This window comes from Sminthopsis crassicaudata, chromosome 4, assembly GCF_048593235.1.
Source record: "Sminthopsis crassicaudata isolate SCR6 chromosome 4, ASM4859323v1, whole genome shotgun sequence".
Classification (NCBI taxonomy): domain Eukaryota; kingdom Metazoa; phylum Chordata; class Mammalia; order Dasyuromorphia; family Dasyuridae; genus Sminthopsis; species Sminthopsis crassicaudata.
In genome coordinates, this window is record NC_133620.1 from 399,593,321 (window position 1) to 399,617,385 (window position 24,065).

The following is a 24,065-nucleotide window of genomic DNA, read 5'->3' on the forward strand; positions in this document are numbered from 1 at the left end:
GTTAAAAAAAAAAAAAAAAAAGTAGCCCTCTTTTAGAAAATAGCCAAACCCACTGGAGAGCCTTTTTTTTTTTTTTTTTTTTTTTTTTTTCCCCTAACTTAAGTTTTATTCTTTCCTTTTAATTGATTCTGGGCTTGTTTTGTCTACTGTTGATAATGATAGAATTCTAGGTAAAACCATAAAACTACTCTGCACAGTACTTTCAGTAAGCCAAGATTAAAGAAAAACAAATAATTACATTGGTTATAATACTGTTTGAAATACTTTTCTCCCCAAGATTCCAGTAACATTTAAAGCCTTAATTGCTGCTAAAGTAGGACATAAGCTTCTTTTTTTTTTTATTTTTAGTTTCCTTCATTTACTATTTATAGTTGATTTTCCAGGAATAATTCTCTTTTGGAGTTTTTCTTGACATAATTAAGCAGAGTAAATGATAAATTATTTTGATATTCTTCACTCTCATTTATATTTGTTTCTGTGCAACCCAGTGCAGATTTGTTGAGGCAAATCCCTAAATTATTTTTTCCAATTCAGGGAGAGTGTTAACCACAGATCCACAAAAAGAAATGAAAATTTAGGCTGAATTTTGAAGCAGTCCATGAAATCATGCTCTCTGTGCAGTCATCATGGGTGGAGAATAAGAAAGTGCTAAGTGAGGCCGGGTGCACAGGGTGGGGCAAAGCATGACAAACAGTGCCTTGTAAATCTGTATGAATGCTATATCAATGTAAATTGTTCTTATTATACTAATGTAGTAAGCTTCACACGGCATGACTTACAAGTGTAGAGTTTATGGAGTATAGAGACCTAATCTTCCAGCCTCTATTCATAGGAGAGGAAGCTTCAAGAGGTAAAGTCTAAGGAAATGGAATTGAAGACTGACTGGATTATACTCTGAACTAACTAGCCATTTCAGAGCAAAAATACAATATAGCTTATACTAATTTAATTTACTCATCAAAAGCACTGTATTAACTGTCTTCTGTGTCTAAGAGCACAGTCCCTAGACACTGAGGAAGAATGAAAATTTAGATGACACCAAATATTTTGTTGTATCAGCTAATTTTTAAGTTGGCCTTTTTGTGTGGAAATCACCTTTTATACATTGGCCAAATTAACACCAGCCCTCTAGCTGTCAATTCTAAGTTAAAATACAAATGCTGACAGATTTTTTTCCCCCTGTGGGGAAAAAATTGGCTTGTTCTGTATTTTTTTTATTTCTTTTATAATTTGCCTTGTTTATTTTTTATTGAATTAAATACAACCAGTGGCTCAATAGATAGAGTACTGGGCTTGAAGTCAAGCCTCAGATTCTTATTAGCTGTGTACACCTGGACAACCTATGTTGTTTACTTTGCTCATCTGTAAAATGGGGATAATAACAGCACCTACCTCAGCCTAAGGATCAAATGAAATCACATTTATGTAGCACTTAGCACGGTCCCTGAGATATCACAGACAAGGTTAAGTTATCCTGGGTCTTATAGCAAATGAATGATGCTACATTTAAACTTTGGTGTTCTTGACTGCAGGTTCAAGCCTTTATCTTCTGCATCAGCTAGCTGACCCTAAAGTGAAAGTTTACTCTTAAGAGCCTAAAGTGCAAGGGCCAGAGCCAGGTTCTGATTAAAGGGGGATGAGGAAGATGACCAGAGTGTAGTTGGCTTGGTTTGTGCTCTGCATGCTCCCCTGAAAGTCAGGATTCCTTGGACTAGCAGTTAGGGGCCGCCTTTGAGTCCCCCTCATTATGAGATAGAACACTGTTTACTCAAAGAAAACAATCTCTGATAACTGTTAACTATAACAGTATATAACAAATAACTAATAACTTTCTGAATTTCTTCTCTCTTACTAAGAACCTAACATGAAATATAGGCCAGTCTGCCTGTCTTTGGGGAAAAAAGCTAAGATTTTGTCCTATTCCACCAAAACAAGGGTTCTTACTTGGAGTCTGTGAGTTTTTTTTTTTTTTTAAATGCTTCAATAACTGAACTTTAATATAATTGGTTTCTTCTATAATCTTTTTATTTCATGCATTTAAAAACACTGTTCTGAAAAGAGATGCATAGGCTGTATTCATCAGACTCACAGAAGGATCTGACACAAAAATAATTAAAAACCCCTGCTTTGGAGGTATATGTGAGAACCTTTAGCTATGTCCTCCTACTTCTAGGTCATTGAATTCCTTCACAAAAGACAACAACCACATTAATATTTTCTCATTCGTGAACTCTTTATTTGTTCATTTTTCCACTGTATCATTTATTTGATAAATATATGCCCTTTATGTTATTAGACACTTTTTATGGATCTGAGTTTTCATGTCTAAGTTGCAGGACAGTGGCTTTATGCATCAATAAAGGGGGCTTACTCACCAGGAGCTGCCTACACAGATGAAAGTACAGATGTAGAAAAAATAAATATTTCTCAAGTTGTAGTATTGGACCCCAGAGGTTCACACATAGAAAGGTCCAAAATACTGTTGTTGTTGTTGATTGGCTAAGTATGACTTTTCATGGACTTGCATAAATGAGTCTATCAATGCAAATTAGAGGGAAAGTAGGCTTTTTTTTTTTCATTTACTAATAAGAAAATAAAAATATGTAGTCTTCAAAAAGTGAATTTTGTATGTTTTTTTAAATTATGTTCCTTAAATTGGCCTATGCTTTTCTCAGTTTTAATATAACTGCTGACAAATGGATCCACCCACCTAAGTTGATGTGAATTGTTTATTAAAAAGAAGCAATACAATGTCCTGTCATCATTTCATCACCATTTATTTATTTATTTTTGCTGAGGCAATTGGGGTTAAGTGACTTGCCCAGGGTCACACAGCTAGGAAATGTTAAGTGTCTGAGGCCAGATTTGAACTTAGGTCCTCCTGACTTCAGGGCTGGTGCTCTATTCACCATGTCACCTAGCTGCCCCATTCATTACCATTTAGAATGATGTCAGTATTCATTCTTTAAGCTAGCAAGCCTCATATGATAGGGAGGGAATGATAAGACAGACTTGCTTATTAATCAAGAAACATGCAGTTCAATCTCTTGAAAAAAATCATACTTTCTAATTGATATTTCGCTCAAAGTATCCTCCTTTTTGAGATTCTCAACATTGAATCAGTTTCATTTTCATTTTTTGTCTTATTTCTTGCTGATTACACGTTCCATTATTTTGGATTTCATTTTGCATATATCCTGACAAATATTTTTGCTGAATAGGATTAGCAATATAGAACTGAAAAGAACCTTAGAGGTCATCTAGTCTTACCCATTCAGATATGACTGAAATACAGCAAAGATAAGTTACTTGACTAAGGGCACTCAGCTATTAGGTGTCAACCGAAGGATTTAAACTCAGAACCTTTGAAGCAATAATGATTTTTCTTTTAAACCTTGCTGCCTTTTGGGGGCAGCTAGGTGGCGCAGTGGATAAAGCACCAGCCTTGAATTCAGGAGGACCAGAGTTCAAATCTGGTTTCAGACACTTAACACTTCGTAGCTATGTGACCCTGGGCAAGTCACCTAACCCCAGCCTCAGGAAAAAAAAAAGGAAAAGAAAAACCCTTGCTGCCTTTCAATCATTTTATCCCCATTTCAAATATAGAGAAACCAAGTTAAAAGCATTTAAGCCATTTGCCCCTGTTCATATATTAATTCAGAGGTAGGCAATGCTACCAGGTCTTCCTAATTTCATGTCTCTCCTCTGCCATGGGGCCTATATAACTGGTCTTGTTATCCTCTATAGGATTCATATATTAATTCATGTTAACAGTATCAAATGTTAATTTGCATATACAACATGTATATGTGTTAAAATATATTTGCAGTTTTTGCAGTTTTCCTCAATAATATCTGATGTGTTTTCCATATATCAAACCCTTTTCTTCTAGTTTTATATTAACTGATACACATTTCTAAGCCAAATATCAAATTTCTAAAAATGGGGTCTATTGTTTTAAGTATCTTCTAATTGGGATAGAATGCAGAATACAATTATTGTAGTGTTAGAGATAATTTCCAAAATTTTTTTTTTACATTTGTTTTAAAATTATTGAGTTCTAGATTCTCTCCCTTATCCCCACCCACAATTAAGAAACCACTTATGAAATTATACAAAACGTTTCCATAAAAGTCAAGTTGTCGGGAAAAAAAAATAGATGTCCTACCCTAATGAAAATAAAAACTATCAAAAAAAATTAAGGGAGAGAGAGAGAAGAGACAGAAGGAGGGAGGGACACACACACATACACACACACACACACACACACACACACAGAATGCTTCAGTTTGTATTCAAACAATCAGTTTCTTTGCTGGGTATGGATAGGATTTTCATCATAAGTCTTTCAGAGTAGTCGTGGATGATTATACTGCTGAGAATATTAAAGTCATTAACAGCTGATCATTCTGGAACATTGCTATTACTTAGCATATGATACATTTCACTTTGAGTTCATAGAGGACTTTCCAGGTTGTTGTTTTTTTGTTTGTTTTTTCCTGAGAGCATCCTGCTCATTATTTCTCATAGAACTAAAATATTCCATCATAAACACAACACAATTTATTGAGCTGTTCCCCAATTAATGAGCATCCCCTTCATTTCCAATTTTTTTTTTTTTTTTTTGTCTCAAGTAGAGAGCTGCTGTGAATATTTTTTGTATTTTCCTTTTTTTTTTCCAATCCCTTTTGGTATTCATGACAAGTAGTGGTATTGTTAGGTCAAAGTTTATGCATGAATTTATAGCTTTTTGGGCATAGATCATATCTTTTGATCATTTATCAAATGTGGCATGGCTGTAATTTTTTATAAATTTAATTCATTTCCCTCTGTGTTTAAGAATAAAACTTTATCAGAGAAACTTGCTTTGAAACAAAAATATTTTTGAGAAAAAAACTTGTGGTTTTTTTTTTAACTGAAATTTTGTCTTAATGTAGCTGATAAACCCAAAGTTATTTCCCAATAACTTAAAGCAAAGTCACAGAAAAAAAGTGTTTCCAGATATAATTTTGGAACTCACCATTGATTTATTAGAATAACAAAAAGCTAGGCTCTTTTTAATTTTAACCAGGTTCTATAATGTCCCATCTTCCACTTGAATATAACTGCTTTTTGTGGCCATGTTTTTGTTTACATTGCCATAGTTGGTGTATATTTTGTTCTTGTAGATCTGCTTTGGAATTTTCAACTACTTATATTCATCACTTGCTATAAATCTCCCTGAGGAGAAAGAACTCTTGAGCTTGATTGAAATCTTGTCATTTACATTAGTAAAACTTTATTGCATGCCTTTTGCTGTGTATGATGTCCTTAGTTTGAAGGAATTCCAAAAGACATTTGGTCCCTTGTGCTTAATAAAATAAGATGGATGATAATTTAGGTTGACTAAGAACTAGTTGAGTGACTAGACTCAAAAAGTATTGTTCAGTGATTCACTATCAGTTTGAAGAGAGTTCTCTGGCACAGTGCCTCTAAGGATCTGTCCTCAACCTTATGCTTTTTAAAAAACATTTTTATTGATGATTTAGATAACAGAATAGATATCATACTTATCAACTTTTTCAAGAGACATGAAGGAATTACTTTGATTCTGTATCATTTTTCATTGGTTCTCTTATGTAATTGATCCTATTCTGTATAATAGCTCCATTTTGTATGATTGCTCAAGCCACATTTCTTTGTCTACTTGCCCATGAGCTAATTTAAGATGGTCAGTTCTCCTGCTGATCATTTTTCTATTCTTCCCTCAAGTTATCTTTGGAGGGTGCAAATGGACACCAGAGAGTCTAGCCCACCATCTCTAACCTTGTAGATAGATTCAAATAATGAACATTTTTTAGTTACACAAGTTCAGTTTCCTCTTTGAGTTAGAAGAAAATTTGTTATCCTCATATTTTATGCCTCTGGAAAATCACATGAGATCTGTTTGTAATCTTTGAAGACCTACAAGTTGATCTGGTAGATGGGGAAAACAAAACAATTGGTTACACTGCTATCAGCAGGGATGAGGAGGGATGAGGACATGATTGGTTATATCAAAGAAAATGGGCTGATACCCATGTGGATCTAGAAACTACTCCTATCTGTCACTAAAGAATTTTCAATTGATTTATAGGATCTATCTTACACCCTGAGGCTACTGGTGGTGGATCTCGGATGGCAGACTCTTTGGCTCCTAGGAGGGGAAATAAGACCCTCCTTAATTGTATAAGGAAGGCAATAATAGACAGTATATCTTGTGGAAATGTGCCAGTTCTTTGTCTCTTGCACTTCACAAAATTCTGTGAAGACTGATAGGTCTATCTCATAGTTTTTGGTCATTGAGAGAGCCGTTGATCTAACTTATTGGTTTCTGCTGGTCTAACTAATAAACTGATGTGCTCAGATCATTGTATCTCAGTTTACCCTAATTTTTTAAAGTAATAGATGTAAAACTAGAAGGCTAGTCAATATTTCAAATGGCAAAAATGAAATAACATTAGTAAAGTGTTGTTCTGTATAGTGCTAGGTATATAATTGTTGTTGTTAAGTTATGTTCAACTTTTCATGATCCCATTTGGGGGTTTCTTGGCAAATATACTAGAGTGGTTTGGCTTCTTCAGCTCATTTTATAGATGAGAAGCTGGGTTTTTTTTTATACAAGGTTACATGATTTTACCCAGAATTACACAGCAAGTATCTAAGAATAGATTTGTTGACTCTTCCTAACTAGAGGCTTGTACTCTATCTACTGTGCCACCTAACTACTCATTATTAAGTGGTATATAGTAAACAATAAATATATTTCTTTTCCTTCCCAAAGTCAGAATCCAAAAAGACCTTGACAGACTAAAACTTTAGAACATTAGACTAAATCTAATAAGATAACATTTAAAGGGAAATATAAAATATTATACCCATATTCAAAAAATTAAATTTCTAAATGTCTAAATAGCAATTCACCTTTTTTTTTCCCTCTCTAAAACAATTTTAAAAAGGCAATCTCTGGAAAAGAGAGGCTCTAGAACAGAAAGCTTAAAGGCAATTAAGTTGGACAGTGATGTCTTATCTAAACTTTGTATTTCTGCAGTGCCCAGTCGAATTTTGAATGTGCATGCCAAAGTAAAATGAGGTTTGAAATGAAATATGGCTAGCAAATCATATATGTGAAAAAGAAGTAAAGATTTTAATGAACTATAAACTTATCACAGATAAGCAGTATGAAACAGCAGCCAAAATTGCTGAAGTTGTATATAATTATATGTTGTATATGTAAATGCACTGATAGAAGTATTCCCGTGATGTTCAGAGCAAGGGAGCCGATACCTAGACAACTGTACTCTGCATTTGTTCTGACCACATGTGGAGTACTGTGACTATTTACCAGCAGTCATTCAGTCAGCTAGAAATGTGTTAATTGCCTGCTGTGTGCTAAACATTCTGCTGAGTGATTTTTAGAAGAATATATAAGTATTTTTTACAGGAAATTTTTAGTGTGTCATCTAAAGAAAAGAAGCCTTAACGATACATAGAATAACCATCTTTACACATTTTTTAAAAAGTCCAAACTTATTTTGCTTAGCTTGAGCAAAACCAGAAGCATGGATAAAGGTTAAAGGCGAATGTATTTTAGATCAGCATAATGAAAAAATATCCACAGATCTGTTCATAAATGAAATGGTCAGCCTTAGGTTAGTGAGTTTCACATTAGTGAACATCATCCAGGAGAAGCTACATGACCCCTCCGATAAATTGACAAGAATTTGTTAAGCACCTGCTCTGTGTCAGGCCCTGTGCTAGGCATTAAGGATCTCAGTACAAAGAATGAACTCTTATTCTCTTTTTTTCTCCCTTCTTTTTATAACTTTTTATTTTTTTAAATACATGTAAAGATAGTTTTCAACATTCACCTTTGTAAAACCTTGTGTTCCAAATTTCTCTCTCTCTCTCTTCCTTTCCCCTCTCCTTAGACAGCAAACAATCCAATAAATATACACAATTCTTCTAAACATATTTCATCATCATGCTGGGCAAGAAAAAAACAGATCAAAAAGAAAGAAAAAAAAAACATGAGAAAGAAAAAACAAAACAAACAGCAGCAACAGAATCTGAAAATACTTTGCTTTGATCCACATTCAGTCTCCATAGTCTTTTCTCTGAATCCAGATGGCTCTCCCCATCCCAAGTGTATTACAATTCTCTTGAATCACCTCTTTGTAGAAAAGAGCCATGGCTATCACAGTTGATCATCACATAATCTTGTTGTTACTGTGTACAATGTTCTCTTGATTCTGTTCATTTCATTCAGCATCAGTTCATATCAGTCTTTCCAGGCTTTTCTGAAATCAGATCATGCTATCATTGTTATAGAATAGTAATATTCCATTACATTCGAGAACTTATTTAGCCATTCCCTAACTAAGGCATATAATTTCCAGTTTCTTGACACCACAAAAAGACCTGCTACAAACATTTTTGCACATGTAGGTCCTTTTCCCTTTTTTATGATCTCTTTGGAATACAGACCCAGTGGAGACATTGCTGCATCAATAAATAGCCCTTTGAACATAGTTCCAAATTGCTCTTCAGAATAGTTCACAATCAGTTCACAATTCTACCAATAATACATTAGTCTCCCACTTTTTCCAGATCCCCGCCAACATTTATTGTAGTATTCTCTGTTTCCGTTTTCTTGGGGTCTCTGGGAGCAGCCTTCATTCAGTTCAGTAATCGCCACAAATGCAGCCAGGTGTTAAAGTACAAATCCTTTATTATCTCTTTCAAAGTCCTATCTCCTTCACTTGGGGCTCGGCTACTTTTCTGGATGCCTTCTGGAGTGTTGGTTTCAGTGGAGAGCCTGCCACCAAGGCAATGTGAGATGGGATGAATCTGTCTGAGTCCAAGGGCTTGTACTCCAGCCTTCAGCCTCCAGCCTTCTGTCTGCTTGTCTCTGAATGAACCTAGCTGAGTTTATCCAAGCTTATGTCCTCTCTCATCATAGGTGTGAATCTTGTAGGATTTCTTCTTGTTTTTATGTAGTTCTTCAAAGCCTTGCTTCACAAAAGTTCAGGGATTCCTCAAAACAAGGCCTCTAATTTGTATTCTGTTCCTTTCTATTTCAAGCTCTTGATTTTAACTTCAGTGTCTGAGTTTTCTTCTCATTATACTGGATTATATTGTGCCCTTCAAGTTGGAAAACAGCTTTATTTGTTTATGCAACAATTTAATTTTGTTAAGGTGGTCTTTAATATTAGAGGGTAGTATTGAAAAGACTGCTTATTATGCATCTGTGGTACAACAGGCCAGATGGATCTTATTTTCATCTTCAGTTATTTAAAGAGCATCACCAATAACAATTATATTAATTTGCAGTTTGAGAAATTATTTTGTTCTCAATGGAACACATTGAAAAGCTTTGTTGTAGTTTTCCTTTTTGATGTAAGGAGGGAGCTATTTGGAGATTAATTTAGCATGCATTTTCAACATCTTATTTCCTCAGATCACGGATCAGAATCATGGTTAAACAGTATTGCTATGTGGACTTGGAGAAGAGCTAGAGAAACTATGGCTTTAGGTTCTAATGTAGCTAAAAAGAATATTCAGGTACCTACTTGGATACATTATATTCTGCCTTTTTATTCTTGTAACTTGAAGTTGTACACCAAGACTCTTCCAAGGGCAACACTAGGGTATCTCCACACCTTTATCTTTATTCTTTGGGCATCTCTTTTTGGCCAGCTCTTCTTCCTTCTATATGTTGACCCACCTGCCTGTTTTTTTTTGTTTTTTTTTTAAATAAGAGATTCCGTACTCCTGGAAAAGGCTAAGGAAAAGGGAAGGGAAGGAGGGAAATGAAAAGAATTGGAAAAGCTTTGACTTTATCTTATTCTCAAAACAAAGGGTTACAGTTGCTTCCGAGTTGTATCCTATCACTTCAATTAATGTACAAATCCCCTACTTAAAGGGATCTAAGAAAGAAAAGTGTAAATTATACTTTGGTTTGTGACCAGCAACTGGAGGGATATTAGGTAGTCATAGCTTATTGAGACATCTCCAGGAACTCTTTTTTCATCCTTACCCCTTCTTTGGCATATGATAAGAATACACTTCCACCCAGAATATCTATGGTGATATCATCTACCAATATGATACTAAATACCAAGATAGTCTCCAAAATCTTTGGGTCTTCCAAGTTGTAATCAAGTTAGGAAACTAAAGTAGCTTATCATTTACATGCAACAAAAAATTAAACTGAAAATTAAGAAAAAAGTCAAGAATGCTGATTGCAAACACATTGAAAGCATGTGTAACCCATCAAATGTCTTAGGCTTTCTTGAAGGTGAATCTTTTGTTTGATTTTAGAAAACAAAATAAGTGGTTTCATGAATTCTTTACTATTCAGCCCTATCACTCTTAGCTTATAAGAAAATAAGGCAGCGTGCTATTTAGTAGAAGCAGAAAAACCTAAGTTGTGGTCCCAATTCTCTAAATTGTTTCTGCTCTAAAGGAATTTTTGTTCTTTTGTTTGGACTTATGTTCTCTAGAAGGGATGAAAAACTGTTCTTGTTTATGAGACATGTATATTTATACTTAAATCTTAATGTGATATGAACTGCTCTAAATTTCCCAGAACAAAGATATTATTAGAAATACTTTTTGAAAGGCATAAGTTGCTGATCTTTATTGATTTTTTTGGAGACAGTGACTTTTGTGTGCTCATTTTTCAAAGAATTGAAATAGAGGACTATATTTGGTAATTTAGTTCTAAGAACCTTAAGATTTGAAAATAACAGATTATACAAATGCAAAGCCCATTATTAAAGACAAGCTTACACTGGAAACCACCTGTTTTCTGTGTCTCATCTATCAGATGAAAGATAGATATTATAGGTAGTCCTTAAGGCAATGCAAATTTTAGCATTTCATATTTGTTCAGCCACTTGTACCCATTTTATTAATTCAAAGTATATTCTGCAAATCAGCAGCATGTACATGAACTTATATTAATTGATATGCTTCTGATGTGTTTTTGGTTAGGCTGCCCCACTCCAAGTTCTAGTCTTTTCCCCTAAACACTCATCCTACAAAATTCCTCTCCTTGGGGTTTTCTGACATAATTGTCTCAAAAAATAAAGGAAAGAAAAAAGGGACAGCGAAACAAGAAGTAATGAATGAAACAAGGAGTGATGATGGGCCTAAGAAAAATGTCTCATCATTTTAAAGTAATGAAAATGTGTGAGTAGATGGGTGGGTATGATAAACTACCTATGAAAATAACTTTGCAGCAAAAAAAGCTATAAGAATTTTTTTGATAAAAGCATAATTAAATCATATATATATATATATTCATATTCTCAAGGAGACTATTTTGAAGATCATTAATTTATGTATGCATTGTTATATTTACTAAAAATCAGTATCATTCTAGTCAATCAAGAATTTTGTGTTTATTTCCCACTCTGTTCAGTGAGCTCCTTGCCTTATTCCACTGCATTTTTGTCTTCCCAGTTGATCTTTTGTGGATTCATACTTACATTCTGTGACCTAGATGGTCTCATTTTTGTATACATTTCATAAAAAGGCTGATAAGAGAAAAAATGAGTTATTAAGTGATGGTATTATACGGACTTGTGGCTGAGATATAAAGGCTTGAGAATTTGGGATTCAGACTCAGACTTTGTGCATTTGGGTTTATTTACCTATTCCAACCAAAGTTTTAAGGCTTCTGAAGGCATGAAACAACTATTTATAATAACCTCTTCAACAAAATATTACTCTGCTAGTTGTTTTTTCCCCAGATTTTAATCTGAGCCCATTTCTCTTAATTAACTTCTAGCTAGGATCTTTTAATCTAGTTCTCTAGCTTTAGTTTCAGTTAATTTGATAAGAGTAAGAATCTTGAGTCAGATATAGAATCTCCAGTTAGCATCATAGGATTTAGAAATAGAAAAAATCTTAGAGGTCTCTCACCTCGTCCATTTTCTCATTTTACAGATGAAGAAGCTGAATTAACCCAGAGAAGTATAAAATGATATTGGGTAAAAAACATTCTCTTTATAACAGCTTTATCCTTTGGAGTATAGTTATCTTAAACAATATAGAGATGGAAAGAGAAGCTGGCTTTGAGATTCTGTTGGTACAGGGAACTCCTGAAGCACTAAGACATTAAGTGATTTTTCCAGGGTCAGTGAGTCAGCATGTATTGGGAGCAATACCTAACCCTAGCTTCAAGATCCAGTGTCTCTCCACTATTCCACATTTGCCAGTGTTAAACTGTTGTTGCTGTCAGTAGCCTCAAGAAATAGGTTAGAGCTGAAGATTGTTTTCTATTTTTAACATAATCTGCTCTCACCTATAATCTGATTTAGACTCCAAAGCCTGAGCAATTATGGAATGAAGGCTTTAAAGAAGTAATACTACTTTTTTTCCTCCAATTATGTTTTCTTTCTTTTTCTACATACAGATAGTTACAAGAAAATAGTGGTAGACACAGACAATCTTATATGTTGAAACTTTGTGAAGCAGTTTTAAAGATTGGATAACTAGCATGAAATTATGATACCAAAAGGCATATATTAATTTTGTTGTCAAGCTAAAAGTACCAAATATTTTTATTCTGCTTTCATTTATGTCTGTAAAATTGCAAAAATGGTTGAACAGTTCTTTTAATTATCTGTTCTTTTTAACTGTGGCTTTCTACATTTACTGGTTTCAGAAAGGTAGCTTATTTGAAAAACAATGAAGTACTTTTTAATTAATAAATTTTTATTAAGAAGCAGGTAGGTGGTGCAGTGGATAGAGTGCCTATTTTAAAGTCAGGAAGACTCATCTTCCCGAGTTCAAATTTGGCCTCAAATACTAGCTGTGTGACCCTGGGCAAGTCACTTAACACTGACTGTCCTTCCCCCACTGCCCCCCCCCAAAAAAAAACAAAACATTTATTAAATACTTATTCTGTGTCAGGTGCTGTGTTTAGGCTTTGGGGATACAGAGACAAAAACAAAACAGTCCTGAGTTCTTCTCTAGTTTCCTTCTATGTCATTAGCTTTATTGGGTTAAAATATTCTTTATATGTGTGTGTAGATGATTCCCAGATCTATATAACTTATTCCAGTTTTTCCCTTGAGTTTTATTCTCACATTGTTGATGTTGGGGGAAAAGGACCCCAAAAGTTTGGGTTCACAGACCAGTGTTGTAAGAATTTGCAGGCTTGAACCCATATCCAATCAAGAGGCAAAGTTGATTGTGATTATAATGCCAATTACAATGGACTAAGTTCCCAAAGAAATTAGCAAGGGTCCTAAGAGAAGGGGATAGATTTATAGAAAAGAGTTGGATCAGAGCTTCATGTTACTTATTTGCTAATTTTATGACTTACAAATAGGTTTTAGGGGTGGTCTTATTCACTATAGTCTCAGGAATTTGGTTATTGCCAACCAACAGTTTATCTGACAGTAATGTTTGTAGGACTATTCTATGACCAGAAAACTTTGAAATAATTGACAGACAGATTGTTAGAACAAGAGCACTTAGGTCAGAGGACTTCAGGATCACTAACATATCTTCCCTAAAATCTAAAGAAAGAAATATTTTACATTCCAAGGTCAGAGGACTTTTACAGTCATTGACAAATTGTCAAAACAATAGCACTCAGGTCAGAGGGCCTTAGGATTACTAATACATCTTCCCTAAAATCCAAGGAAAGGAATATCATTATATTCCTCTACAATTATTGATAGACAGGATTGTTAGAACAAGAGCATTCTTGGGCCAGAGGGCCTCAAAATCATTGCTGTCTCCTCTAGAAGCCATACAACATCAACATTACCAGCTTACTTTTGGACATCTCAAACTGAATGACCCACAGGATCTGAGCGTGCCCAAGATGAAATTCATCTTTCAAAAATAAAAATCCCCTCTTCAAGGCTTCTTTCTTACTATTGAGGGTACCATCACCACCTCTCCAGTCACTCTTGCCTATATCACCTCCACGGCATTTTCCTTTTCCCATTCAAATACCTCCTATCCAATCTGTTGTCAAGAGTTCTCATTCCTACTTTTATAGTAATAAGTAGTCTTATATGTTTCCTCTTCACACACACAACTGCCAACCTGATGTAGGTTCCATCACCTTACACCATAAATACTGTGGTAACTACTTAGTCTCCCTACCTTTGCACCTCCACCCATTCTACTTCAGTCTATTTGTCTGCCAAATGATTTTCATAAAAGAGAGATCTGACCATGTTACTGTCTCCCTCCCCCTTCCACCTAATAAACTCCAGTGACTCCTTATAACCTTCCAAGATCAAGTATAAAATCCTCTGGTTTGTAAAAAACTCATCACTGCCTTGCCATTTGTTATTCTTTAATCCGTTGCACGTATTCTGGATCCAGTAAGTGCAGCCTTCTTGCTGTTGTTACTCATTACCCTCCCCTTGACTATGCCTTCCTCCCAAGTCTTGAGCACTGTCCCTTCTCAATTCCTCAGGCTCGTTTCTCTACTTTACTTCAAAACTAATCTCAAATCCCACTTCCTATAAAGGTCGTTCCCGATTCCTCCCCTCCTCCCCAGTCCCTATCATCCCCACACTAAGGTCTCTGAATTTCCTTTCCACCTACCCTGTTAAGATCTCATAAATACAGCACTATTCTCCCCTCTGTTAATGTGTAAACTCCATAAGGTCAGAAACTGTGCATTTGCTTTTCTTTGTTATCCCCAATCTGAGGTTTTAAGAATAGTGTCATGAGAAATATAGCCTAAAAGGAATTGAATTTTATGAAAAATATGAAAAATTATGAAAAACAGTTTTTTAAAAAATATCTTTAGTTTATACTCCAAACAAATTTACAGAATAAACCCACTGCTTATGGCAAATTATATGGTATTAATAAATAACAGACCTAAGAAATGATTCAGTTCTTAACTTTTAGTCTCCATAGTTTAAGTCTTTGAAGTTTAAGTCTTCAGATATAGGCAAATTGTAGTGCAATTAATTGAAATAACATGCAGATAAAATTATGAATGGTTGCTATTCATCTCTGAAGAATGAAGAAAAGCTCCAGAAATTGAAAGATATCCAAATATTTTTCAAAAAAAGACAAAATAGAATCTAAAAACTGTAAACTAGTGCAATTGACAGAAACAGTGACACCACAGAATTGGAAAGAACCTCCAAGATCATCTGATAAAACAGAAATCCCCTCTAGAGCATAACTAGAACATGTCATTCAGTCTTGGAGACTTCTCTCTGAGGAAACCTTAACAGTGACCTAATCCAGATTTCTCATTTTATAATTAAGGAAATTAAAACCCAAAAAAAGTAAAGTCATTTGCCCAAATTGACACAACTCTATTAATCCCTAGAACAGATTAATCTCCAGGACAGATTATTGAAGAATTACATGAGCACATAGGCCAGGAAGGCAACACTAAGAGCCAAAACTGATTCATTAAGAATGCCCTGATAAGTAAAGTGATTTCTTCTTCTTCTTCTTTTTTTCCCCCCCTTTGGTGGAAGACTAGGAAATTTCCATCAGAGTCCTATTCTAGTGCCTCTTTGTGACATGAAGGAAACACCAAATTCTCAAAACAGAGTTCAAGCCTTGGCAATTCAATCTACCAAACTGGAAAAAAAATCTCAGTACAGTTCTGGCAATGGATCATGTGCCTCTTGTTCAAAGCCAGCCTGGTCAAGTTCAGTGCTAGAGAACTAATCACTGTCGATGAGGTAAAGAATTTTTTTAGCCACACCTTCTCAGAAAGACTAACTCCTGAGGCAGTGGTCTCAAACTCAGATAGAAATAGGTTTCATTAAACTATACACAAAGATCCTTATTGGTACCTCTTGTCTCAGAAAACCCCATATAAACATTATGAACTTGGGTCTTTCTGACTTCAGTTCATATAATAAAGATCTGGAATTTTTAGTGCACTAGGATATCTGTATGAATCAATAATGTGTGGTTGCCAAAAATAATACAATTTAAGCTACATTAATAGAACCATTGTCCAGAACAAAAAGGGTGATAGTTCCAATGTACTCTTTCTTCATCAAACCACATCTATAGTCTTTTTTTTTTTATTTGTCAGCACCATATTTTAGAAAGGACATTAATAAGTTCGAATGATTTCAAAAGAGAGCAACCCCAAACCATAAAGGATGCTTTAAAAGAACTGGGGAATGTTTAGCTGGAGGAAGAGTTGGAATATAATAATGGTCTTGAAATATCTAAAATGTTATCAAGTAAGATGAATTGGACATTTTTCTTGACTTTAGAGAGGAGAATCAAGAATAGAAGATAAAAGGAAGGAGATTTTGGTTTAAGAGAGAATTTCTGATAATTGGACCAATGAAAAAATGGAATAGATTGCCTTTTAGAGTGAGGAATTTTCTGTCATTTGGAAATAATTCAAGAAGAGACTAGGTGACTATTTGTCCAGTATGTTACAAGATATTAATCACCTTGAAAGCAGCTAGCTTCTAAGATTGCTAAATCAAGGCTAAGTTTTTATGCTTCTATTTTATTGCCATTAAACATAAAATCTCAGCATTAGAAGAGATCTCAAAAGCCACCTACTACAACTTGTACTTGAATGAGTTTCCCCTCAACAGCAATCCAGCTTTTATTTGAAGATCCTTATTAAGATTAATAGACGTTTTACTTTACATCAAATCTGAATCTTTCTTTTCAACTGCCCCCAAGTAATTCCCAGTTGTACTTTTGGGGCCAAACAGCAGAAATCTAATCTGTGTCAGCATTTCAAAAACTTGAAACAAGTCTCATGCTCGTGAATTTTCTTTTTCAAGCTATACATTTCCAGGGGTTCCCCCCCCCCCAGTTTTCATATAGCACAATCTCAAGAACTGTCATCATCCTGGTCATTTGTCCACCACCCATGAATGTGATTTCTAAAATGTGACCTCCAGAAGTAGCATGTCTCAGTCATAGTGGATCAGGAATGTCACTAGTCCTAGAAATTATCCATGTCTTCATGCAGCATTAGCTACATTAGCTTTTTTGATTCCCAAGTCACATTGTTGACTCACTAAGTTTATTGTCCATTAAAATCACCAAATCTACTTTTTAAAAAAGCACCTCTCTAGTTTTGCCTTCCTAGAACTATATTATTGGTTTTCCTAGAACTATATTATTGGTGCTATAAATAACTAATTATAGTTATATAATTACATAATATGTAGTTTTAAGTAACTAACACTCAGTGTCTTTCACACCGTGTTTTTGTTCCTACTTATGGATTATAAAACAGCAACATCCAAATATTATTAATTATTAAAAAGTAATTAAGGAAAAAAAGTAAACAATGGACTTTTTTTTTTTTGCCCCTACCCTGATGAATAATGAAATGTGTTATTAATATAATCCATCGATTTGTTTTCCTTGGCAATACTTAGATGTGGTGTTTCTAAAATTTGACAGGTTGTTCCAACAGAGGGATTGGTGTCTATATTAAAGAAAAGAAACAGTGAAGGAAATCAGCTTTCCCAAATGCAGCAAAAATCATCAAAGAGACGAGTGAGGTTCCAAGAAATGGAAGACTCCTTGGATCAGGGTAAGTTGCAGATAATGATTAGTAACAAAATTTTTAAAAAGAGATGTGAATTTAGCAACTAATTTTATCCCTACATATTCTGTTCAACCAGGAAGCGATTTACATACTTCACTGTAAAGAAAATCAGCCCATCATTATTCTATGCTTGACTCTGTTCTTCTTTATGGGATATGTAAGAATTTGTGGTGCACAGACAGAAATCACCTTTGAGAACCTAGGGTGACTGTTATTCCACATTGAGCCATGAAAGGAAGATTTTAGTGCAGAAATTTTTTTCAAATCATTTTTGTTTTGAACATTTTTTTTGCCCTGTAATTAGAAATTACTAGAATAGAACTTTTGTTCCTTTCACACAGCTCACCATAGGAAAAAGAAAAGAATCATCTCAAAAAGGATTATTCATTACTATTTATTACTTTTTCAGAATATCTATAGATTATAAGCCTGGTACCAAGTTCTTGATCCTCTTTTAAAGTATCCCCATCTCTTCAGATAACTCTATAATGGATAAAAATTCATTAGGAGAATAATATTCTGGAATTTAAAATTCTTATAATTGCCATCAGCTTTGCCATAACTTTGTAAGTTGGAATTTGCAAGACCAATCCTGTAGAAGCCCATTTTTCCGTTCTAAGCACAGTGCCTGCAATTCATAGCTGCCTTTGGGCACAGGGATGGTATTGGGTAATGTGATTCCATAAACCAAAGTTACATAAGGGTCAAGGCTTGATAACCAATAGTATGTCCCGTTTCTTAAAGTTAAAGCATAATTTTGTTACCTTAGTCTTATTTTAAAAGTGTAACTTTAAATATTTATAATATTGTTTCATTAATCACTCTAAGTTAGATAAGTAACACACATTAGGTAGGATTTAAAGAAATGTATCCAGGAGTGTAGTACTTTTGACTAAACCATAGATGTTATTAATCACCTTAACCTAATTCTCTCCACTGTATTTCAAGAACTTTCTGTCATTCTAGCAAGTAGCAGGCCTCCCACCTACTAATTGGCTGTAGAATATAGACTTGTACATAAAAGAAAACTTTTGAGATCATCTGATTCAACCCTCTTACTTTACAGATGAAGTAATTGAAAGGCAATGGCTTGCCAAATGTCACACAAATAGTGAGCAGCAGGATCTGAACCACTAAGCGGTGACCCCAGAGCCAGGACACACTAAGCTGCCTTCTTGATAGTTCTTTGACTCTTGCTTCATTCTTGGCTTTGCCTAGTTCAGAGATGTCCTTAATTCACTCTTCCCCAAACTCCCCATTTCTTTTTCCTGAAACATGAAAATGGAGAAAAGACCATGTATCCTTATCTATCTTTATACTGTTCTATGCAAAGAAACAAACAAAACCAAAAAGCTCCATTCCGTCAGTCTTTCCCATCATGAGAGGGCAGTCGCCCAAATGTCAAGCACATGGGGCCCACACTTAGTTCCATTCCCATTTTTGCTATTTATGGTGTGTATGTAATTTTAGCTAAGTTGATTAATTTCCCTGAGCTTCATTTTCCTCATCTGTAAAATGGGAATGGCAATTCTTGACCGGCCTGCCTGGAAGATCAACTGCAGTGACAAGTATTAAAGGACTCTCAAGGGTTGGGGGAATTTTGGTGGATGATTATATCATCACTGCATTCTGTAGATTCTGTTCAACTCGTGTTTTTGCTACAAACATCTTAGAGACAAACTTTTTCTCCTTGAACACTTTAAACATATATCAATAAAGTAAAAAAAAAAAAAAAAAAAATATATATATATATATATATATATATATATATATATATATATATATATATATATATATATATATATATATATAAAAACAGTTTAAACTGTATGAAGATAGTTGTGCTGAGGTTTCCAAAGAGTGATCTGGGATTGGGGAGGGCATCTGGGTTGTGCAGTGGATAGAGCACCAGCCCTGAATTCAGGAGAACTTGAGTTCAAATCTGGTCTCAGACATTTAACACTTCCTGGCTGTGTGACCCTGGGCAAGTCACTTAACCCCAATTGCCTTAGTTAAAAAAAAAAATATATATATATATATATATATATATATATATATATATATATATGGGTAGCTAGATGGTATAGTAGGTAGAGTTCAAAGCTGGTCTCAGACACAAACACTTTCTAACTGTGATCCTGGGGCAAGTAACTTAATCCCAATTGCCTCAAAAAAAAGACAAACAAACAAACAAAAAGAAAAAAACAAATAAATGATGATCTGGCCTTATAAAAGGCATATTTCTATTTGAATAATTTTTTTTTCAGCAGAGGAATTTCTAAGTTCAGTCATTTCATTTGATTCAAAAATGGCATTCTTACCTAAAGCAAAGCTTTAACCACAATATTAATAAATTATTTCAATTCATTTTCATTACCTCAGTATTTGTAATTATAGAGTAAAAGTCTATATAAAAATGCTCAGATTCTCTTTAAGCACAACTTCATTACTACAAGACAAATTGACCTTAAAAGAGTTTTAGATTTGGAGTCAGAGAACGTGGATCAGAGTCTCAGCTCCATTATTTTTACCAAGAGTGGTCTTGGGCAAGTCACCACCTTTTATGTAGGCTCAGTTTTTTCAAGTATAGGGGTCGAATTGGATGCTTTAAGTTCTGGGATGGCTTTGGCTATTTAATTTTTGTTTTTATGTTGTAGGCACTAGCAGGATGTAAGATTGACTTCTTTTCTCAAAGATCACATATATTTTGTCTCTATATCTAATGCTAGTGATAGCATTCATTTCTACTCTGACTAGAGTCAGAGAGGCACCATGATGTAGTATCTAAGTCACTAAATTGGGAGTCCCAGAAGCCCTAGGTCTGAACTCCAGCCCAAATGTTTGCCAGCCTTGTGTCCCCAGACAAGTCAGTTACTCCCTCAGCTCCCTGGTTTCCTTGTCTGTAAGAAGATAAGGTTGAACATGGGGACTTCTGAACCTCTCCCAGCCATTCATTTGGGATCTTCAAAGTTGAATAAGCTGCAAGACATTGAAATATAAGTGTTTTTTTGTTCACATTAGTGAAGCCCTGAAGCTTTCCCTAGAGGACCGGGCTTCTTTCCATCCTGGCAGGTGCTTAGGGCCCTGTTTTGGTTTCCCTTTGATGACTTCTCCATGTTGGAGATCTGTACGTGACCTCTGGTTTGTCTTCATGATCTTACAGATGAAGTTGGTGGCGGCTCCTGCCTTTTACTGGTCTTGCTGTGCATAGTGACCGTTTTTCTCAGCGTCGGAGGAACTGCCCTGTACTGTACCTTTGGTGATGTCGAATCACCTGTTTGTACTGACTTTGCGGCCAACATGGATTTCTATTATTCCAAGTTACTGCAGGGAATAACAGAGCTTAAACACAGGATATCCTTCTCCTAGCAGCATCCCAGCCTTGAGCTCTGCTGGTGGTGAGAACGCTTCTGTCCCGTGCGCTGCCACTTTCGGTGAAATACCTTGGGCAACAGAGACTTCTTCAGCAGAGACTCCGAGCACCGGAGGGTGGAAGGATGACCAAATCTTGATGTCTGTGAGAGCACATCAGTATCTTCCTGCAAGTCGCTGCAAATAGAAATGGACAAAGCATTCCTATAACCACCCATTTTTAGCCATCCTGATATGCTAAGGGTTAAAGATCACTTTTAGTTTACATTTGTTTGTCCAAAGATGTTGCTTCCAGCTATCATGCAATAAGTCTTGTGTGTGTCACAAAAAGGAATTACCTTATAGTCTTGATGTGTTTTTAATTACTCGAGAGCTGTGTAATCCAGGTTTAGCAAATCAATATTTTCAAAGTCCACCTTCCGTATGTGAAATAGTTGTGTGTATGTATTCATCCATCTTTCTCTATTCTCAGGCAGTTATTATGAGCAAATACCCAACACAGAATAATAACAATTGTCATTATTCTTTTATCTTGAATATTGCTGTGCAGGCACAGATTTTCTTTCCATTTTAACCATTGTTTAACTATACAACTCTGGAATAGATGGCCTGAAGTAGACAATTGAATTTCAGAAAATTGGCTCTGGCATGGAAGCTCTGATAACTATGTGCAGCAGTTGACAATGATTGATTTCTAGCTGAGTCAGTTAGATCAAACAGTTCCTGCTGCTCCTCAGGCCCCCATTTCTCACCCATGGTCAGTACATGCTTCTGACATGGTTTTCATACTAATAAATGCTACGAATGAATGCTGTGAGTTCCAGCCTCTCATCTTAAAAGCAAACTTTTTCTTTTTCTTTTTTTTTTTTTTTTTTTTTTGGACAAGTGAGATTACATCATTGAGATAAATGATTCAGTATTAAAAAATTATGTTTTTTTTTGTTTTTTTTTTTTTACATTTGAATCCGTTTTTATATAATGAATTTGAATATTCATAATGAACATTTAATAGTCATTTTGTCAGCTTTAAAGGTTCAGTCATTTCTGGAATTGGTGAACTTCAGTTCCCCTTCCCTCCCAAAAGATAATTAGTAATAGTAAAATGGAATTATCCCCTTCTGAGGCTCAATTGTCTAACATTTAGGAAGCCTTACTTTGCCATTTCATATCATAGGCAACAATTACACATTATTTAATGCAAAACATTACTTTCAGAATAAAACTTAAGAATTATAATTTTCCAGAAAATAATCTTTGTTTTACATTATTTTCATGTCAAAATCATCTAAAAGAGGAAGGGAGAAATCAATTTTATATTTCTATGTGTTACTGGCTGGTACAGTACCTTCCTTTGTGTTTCTGCTTATTTATTTAGATTAGATTTGTTTTTAAGGGATTTTGTTTTTGTAAAGTGTTGCTGAGCATGCATTTAGTTATTTTAAAGATATATGTACAATAACTGTACCATTGTGTTTTGATTTTCTGCAACTTAAGTTCAGAGTGTTTTTAAACTGTTTATTTTTAAATTGATGGTTTGATTTCACCAAAAAATACTGTTTGACTTATCTGCATCATGTCACCATGTAATACCTTCAAGAGCTATAGGTGAGAGATATTTATTTAGAAAGTATATAAGATATTGAGATCATGAAACCTTATACTTAAGACTGATTTTATTAGAAAATATTTTAATGTTCTATTATAAATTTTAAAAGATTAAAAAGCCAAGGTGATTTTTTAAAAGCAGCTCAGTTGCACTGTGTATCAAATTTATACTCAAATTCTATATAAAATGATGATGGTACTAATTCTTATGTGGTTCTGTCAGTAAGGGCTGCTCACAGGAACTCCAATGAGTGGCCATTAGCCATAGCCAGATATCTTATGTTTTGCCCTCACTTTCTAATTAGAAGACTCTCTTTGTCCTGCAGTCTGGCAGATCCACATTAAGATAAAAATAAGGTTTTCCTCCCTCTTTCAAAGTCACACAGCTGAAGCCCCTCTCCTTCCAAGTCACTTACTGTTGGAATCTACAGGAAATCAGCTGTATTTGCCTTTAGAGCATAAGGCTTCTTCCTTTAAGCATATTGATTTATTGGAAAATTTGCACAAAGAATAGAGGAGAAAAGAAATAAGATGCATCAGTAAAATTGAAAAAGTGGTGCTTAGAAAGATGTGCCCTGAGTGGGGAAAAGCGAAGTCAGTACAGTGTGGCCAGAGCACATAGATGCCTTGACTTAAGGACAGGCTTAAGATCTCAACACAGCAAATTAGGACAATTTTTAAAAGTTTAATAGCCATTTATTGCATGACTTGGAATAATTCCACTTAGTGATGAAAGGGCTGTTTAACTCACATGAAAAATTTCACCTAATTTTTCAACAGTGTAAAGTTTTCTGTCATTTGAAGGTACTGATAATTTGTAACAAATCTAATATTCTTGAAGAACTGTATTTGAAAGCATCAAATCTAGCTTGTGATTTAAAATCTTTAACAAACGAAAAGTGTCTGAGAGAATTTATTTGGACCCTCGGGTGCTGAGCAGTTTTTGACTCATACAAGTACCAGGGGACCACCAACATAGTGAGATGTTGAAAAGTTCCCATTTGCAAGCATCTCTCTTCCACTTATGGCTGCACTACCTGAAATTATGTCATAAAAAATCCATTCCTTCAGATTTAAGGTATTGTCTTTTTAAAAAGTTCAACCTTGCTGGGAGAGGGGAACACATGAACCACAATGTGAGTTTTGAGGAAGGTAAGAGGCCCTGCCTAGGAATAAAAGGAAAGTGATGGGAATTCTGCAGGAGACAGCATGAAGGCAGGCTGTAGGATGGGCTGGACAGGAGAACCCATCAGCTTTACAAATTTTGCTTATGCTTAATTTCCTATTAAGTCATTGGAGTAATCCCAAATCAACAATCTTACTCTATGAATTTTTAAGGCCATCCAGTACTCTACATGTTATAGGTACGAGAATATGAATTTTGAAATTCTTTTTCCCTCTCTTAAAATGTTTTCTTCAGAGGCCCCAATAGTCTGGTAATCTTTGAAGAATTATCCTCTCCTCTCCTAAGATGTAGGGTGGGCAAGCTGCAACACAAAAAAAGGGGATACATAAAACA

General features: G+C 34.9%; 1 protein-coding gene across 5 annotated transcripts in view; it reads left to right on the forward strand.

The window, feature by feature from the left end:
• CNST (consortin, connexin sorting protein) overlaps positions 1 to 23,439 on the forward strand; it is a 97,774-nt gene extending 74,335 nt beyond the window's left edge. For 4 of the 5 annotated variants that reach the window (XM_074262575.1, XM_074262577.1, XM_074262576.1 and 1 more), the window contains 2 exons: positions 17,422 to 17,554; positions 20,733 to 23,439. In XM_074262575.1, coding sequence (XP_074118676.1) covers positions 17,422 to 17,554; positions 20,733 to 20,938 — 339 coding nt within the window. In that variant the 3' untranslated portion in view covers positions 20,939 to 23,439. Of the gene's footprint in view, positions 1 to 15,500; positions 15,625 to 17,421; positions 17,555 to 20,732 lie in introns of those variants that run through there. The other variant, XM_074262578.1, reaches the window with a different exon arrangement.
• Positions 23,440 to 24,065: the final 626 nt, after the last annotated feature.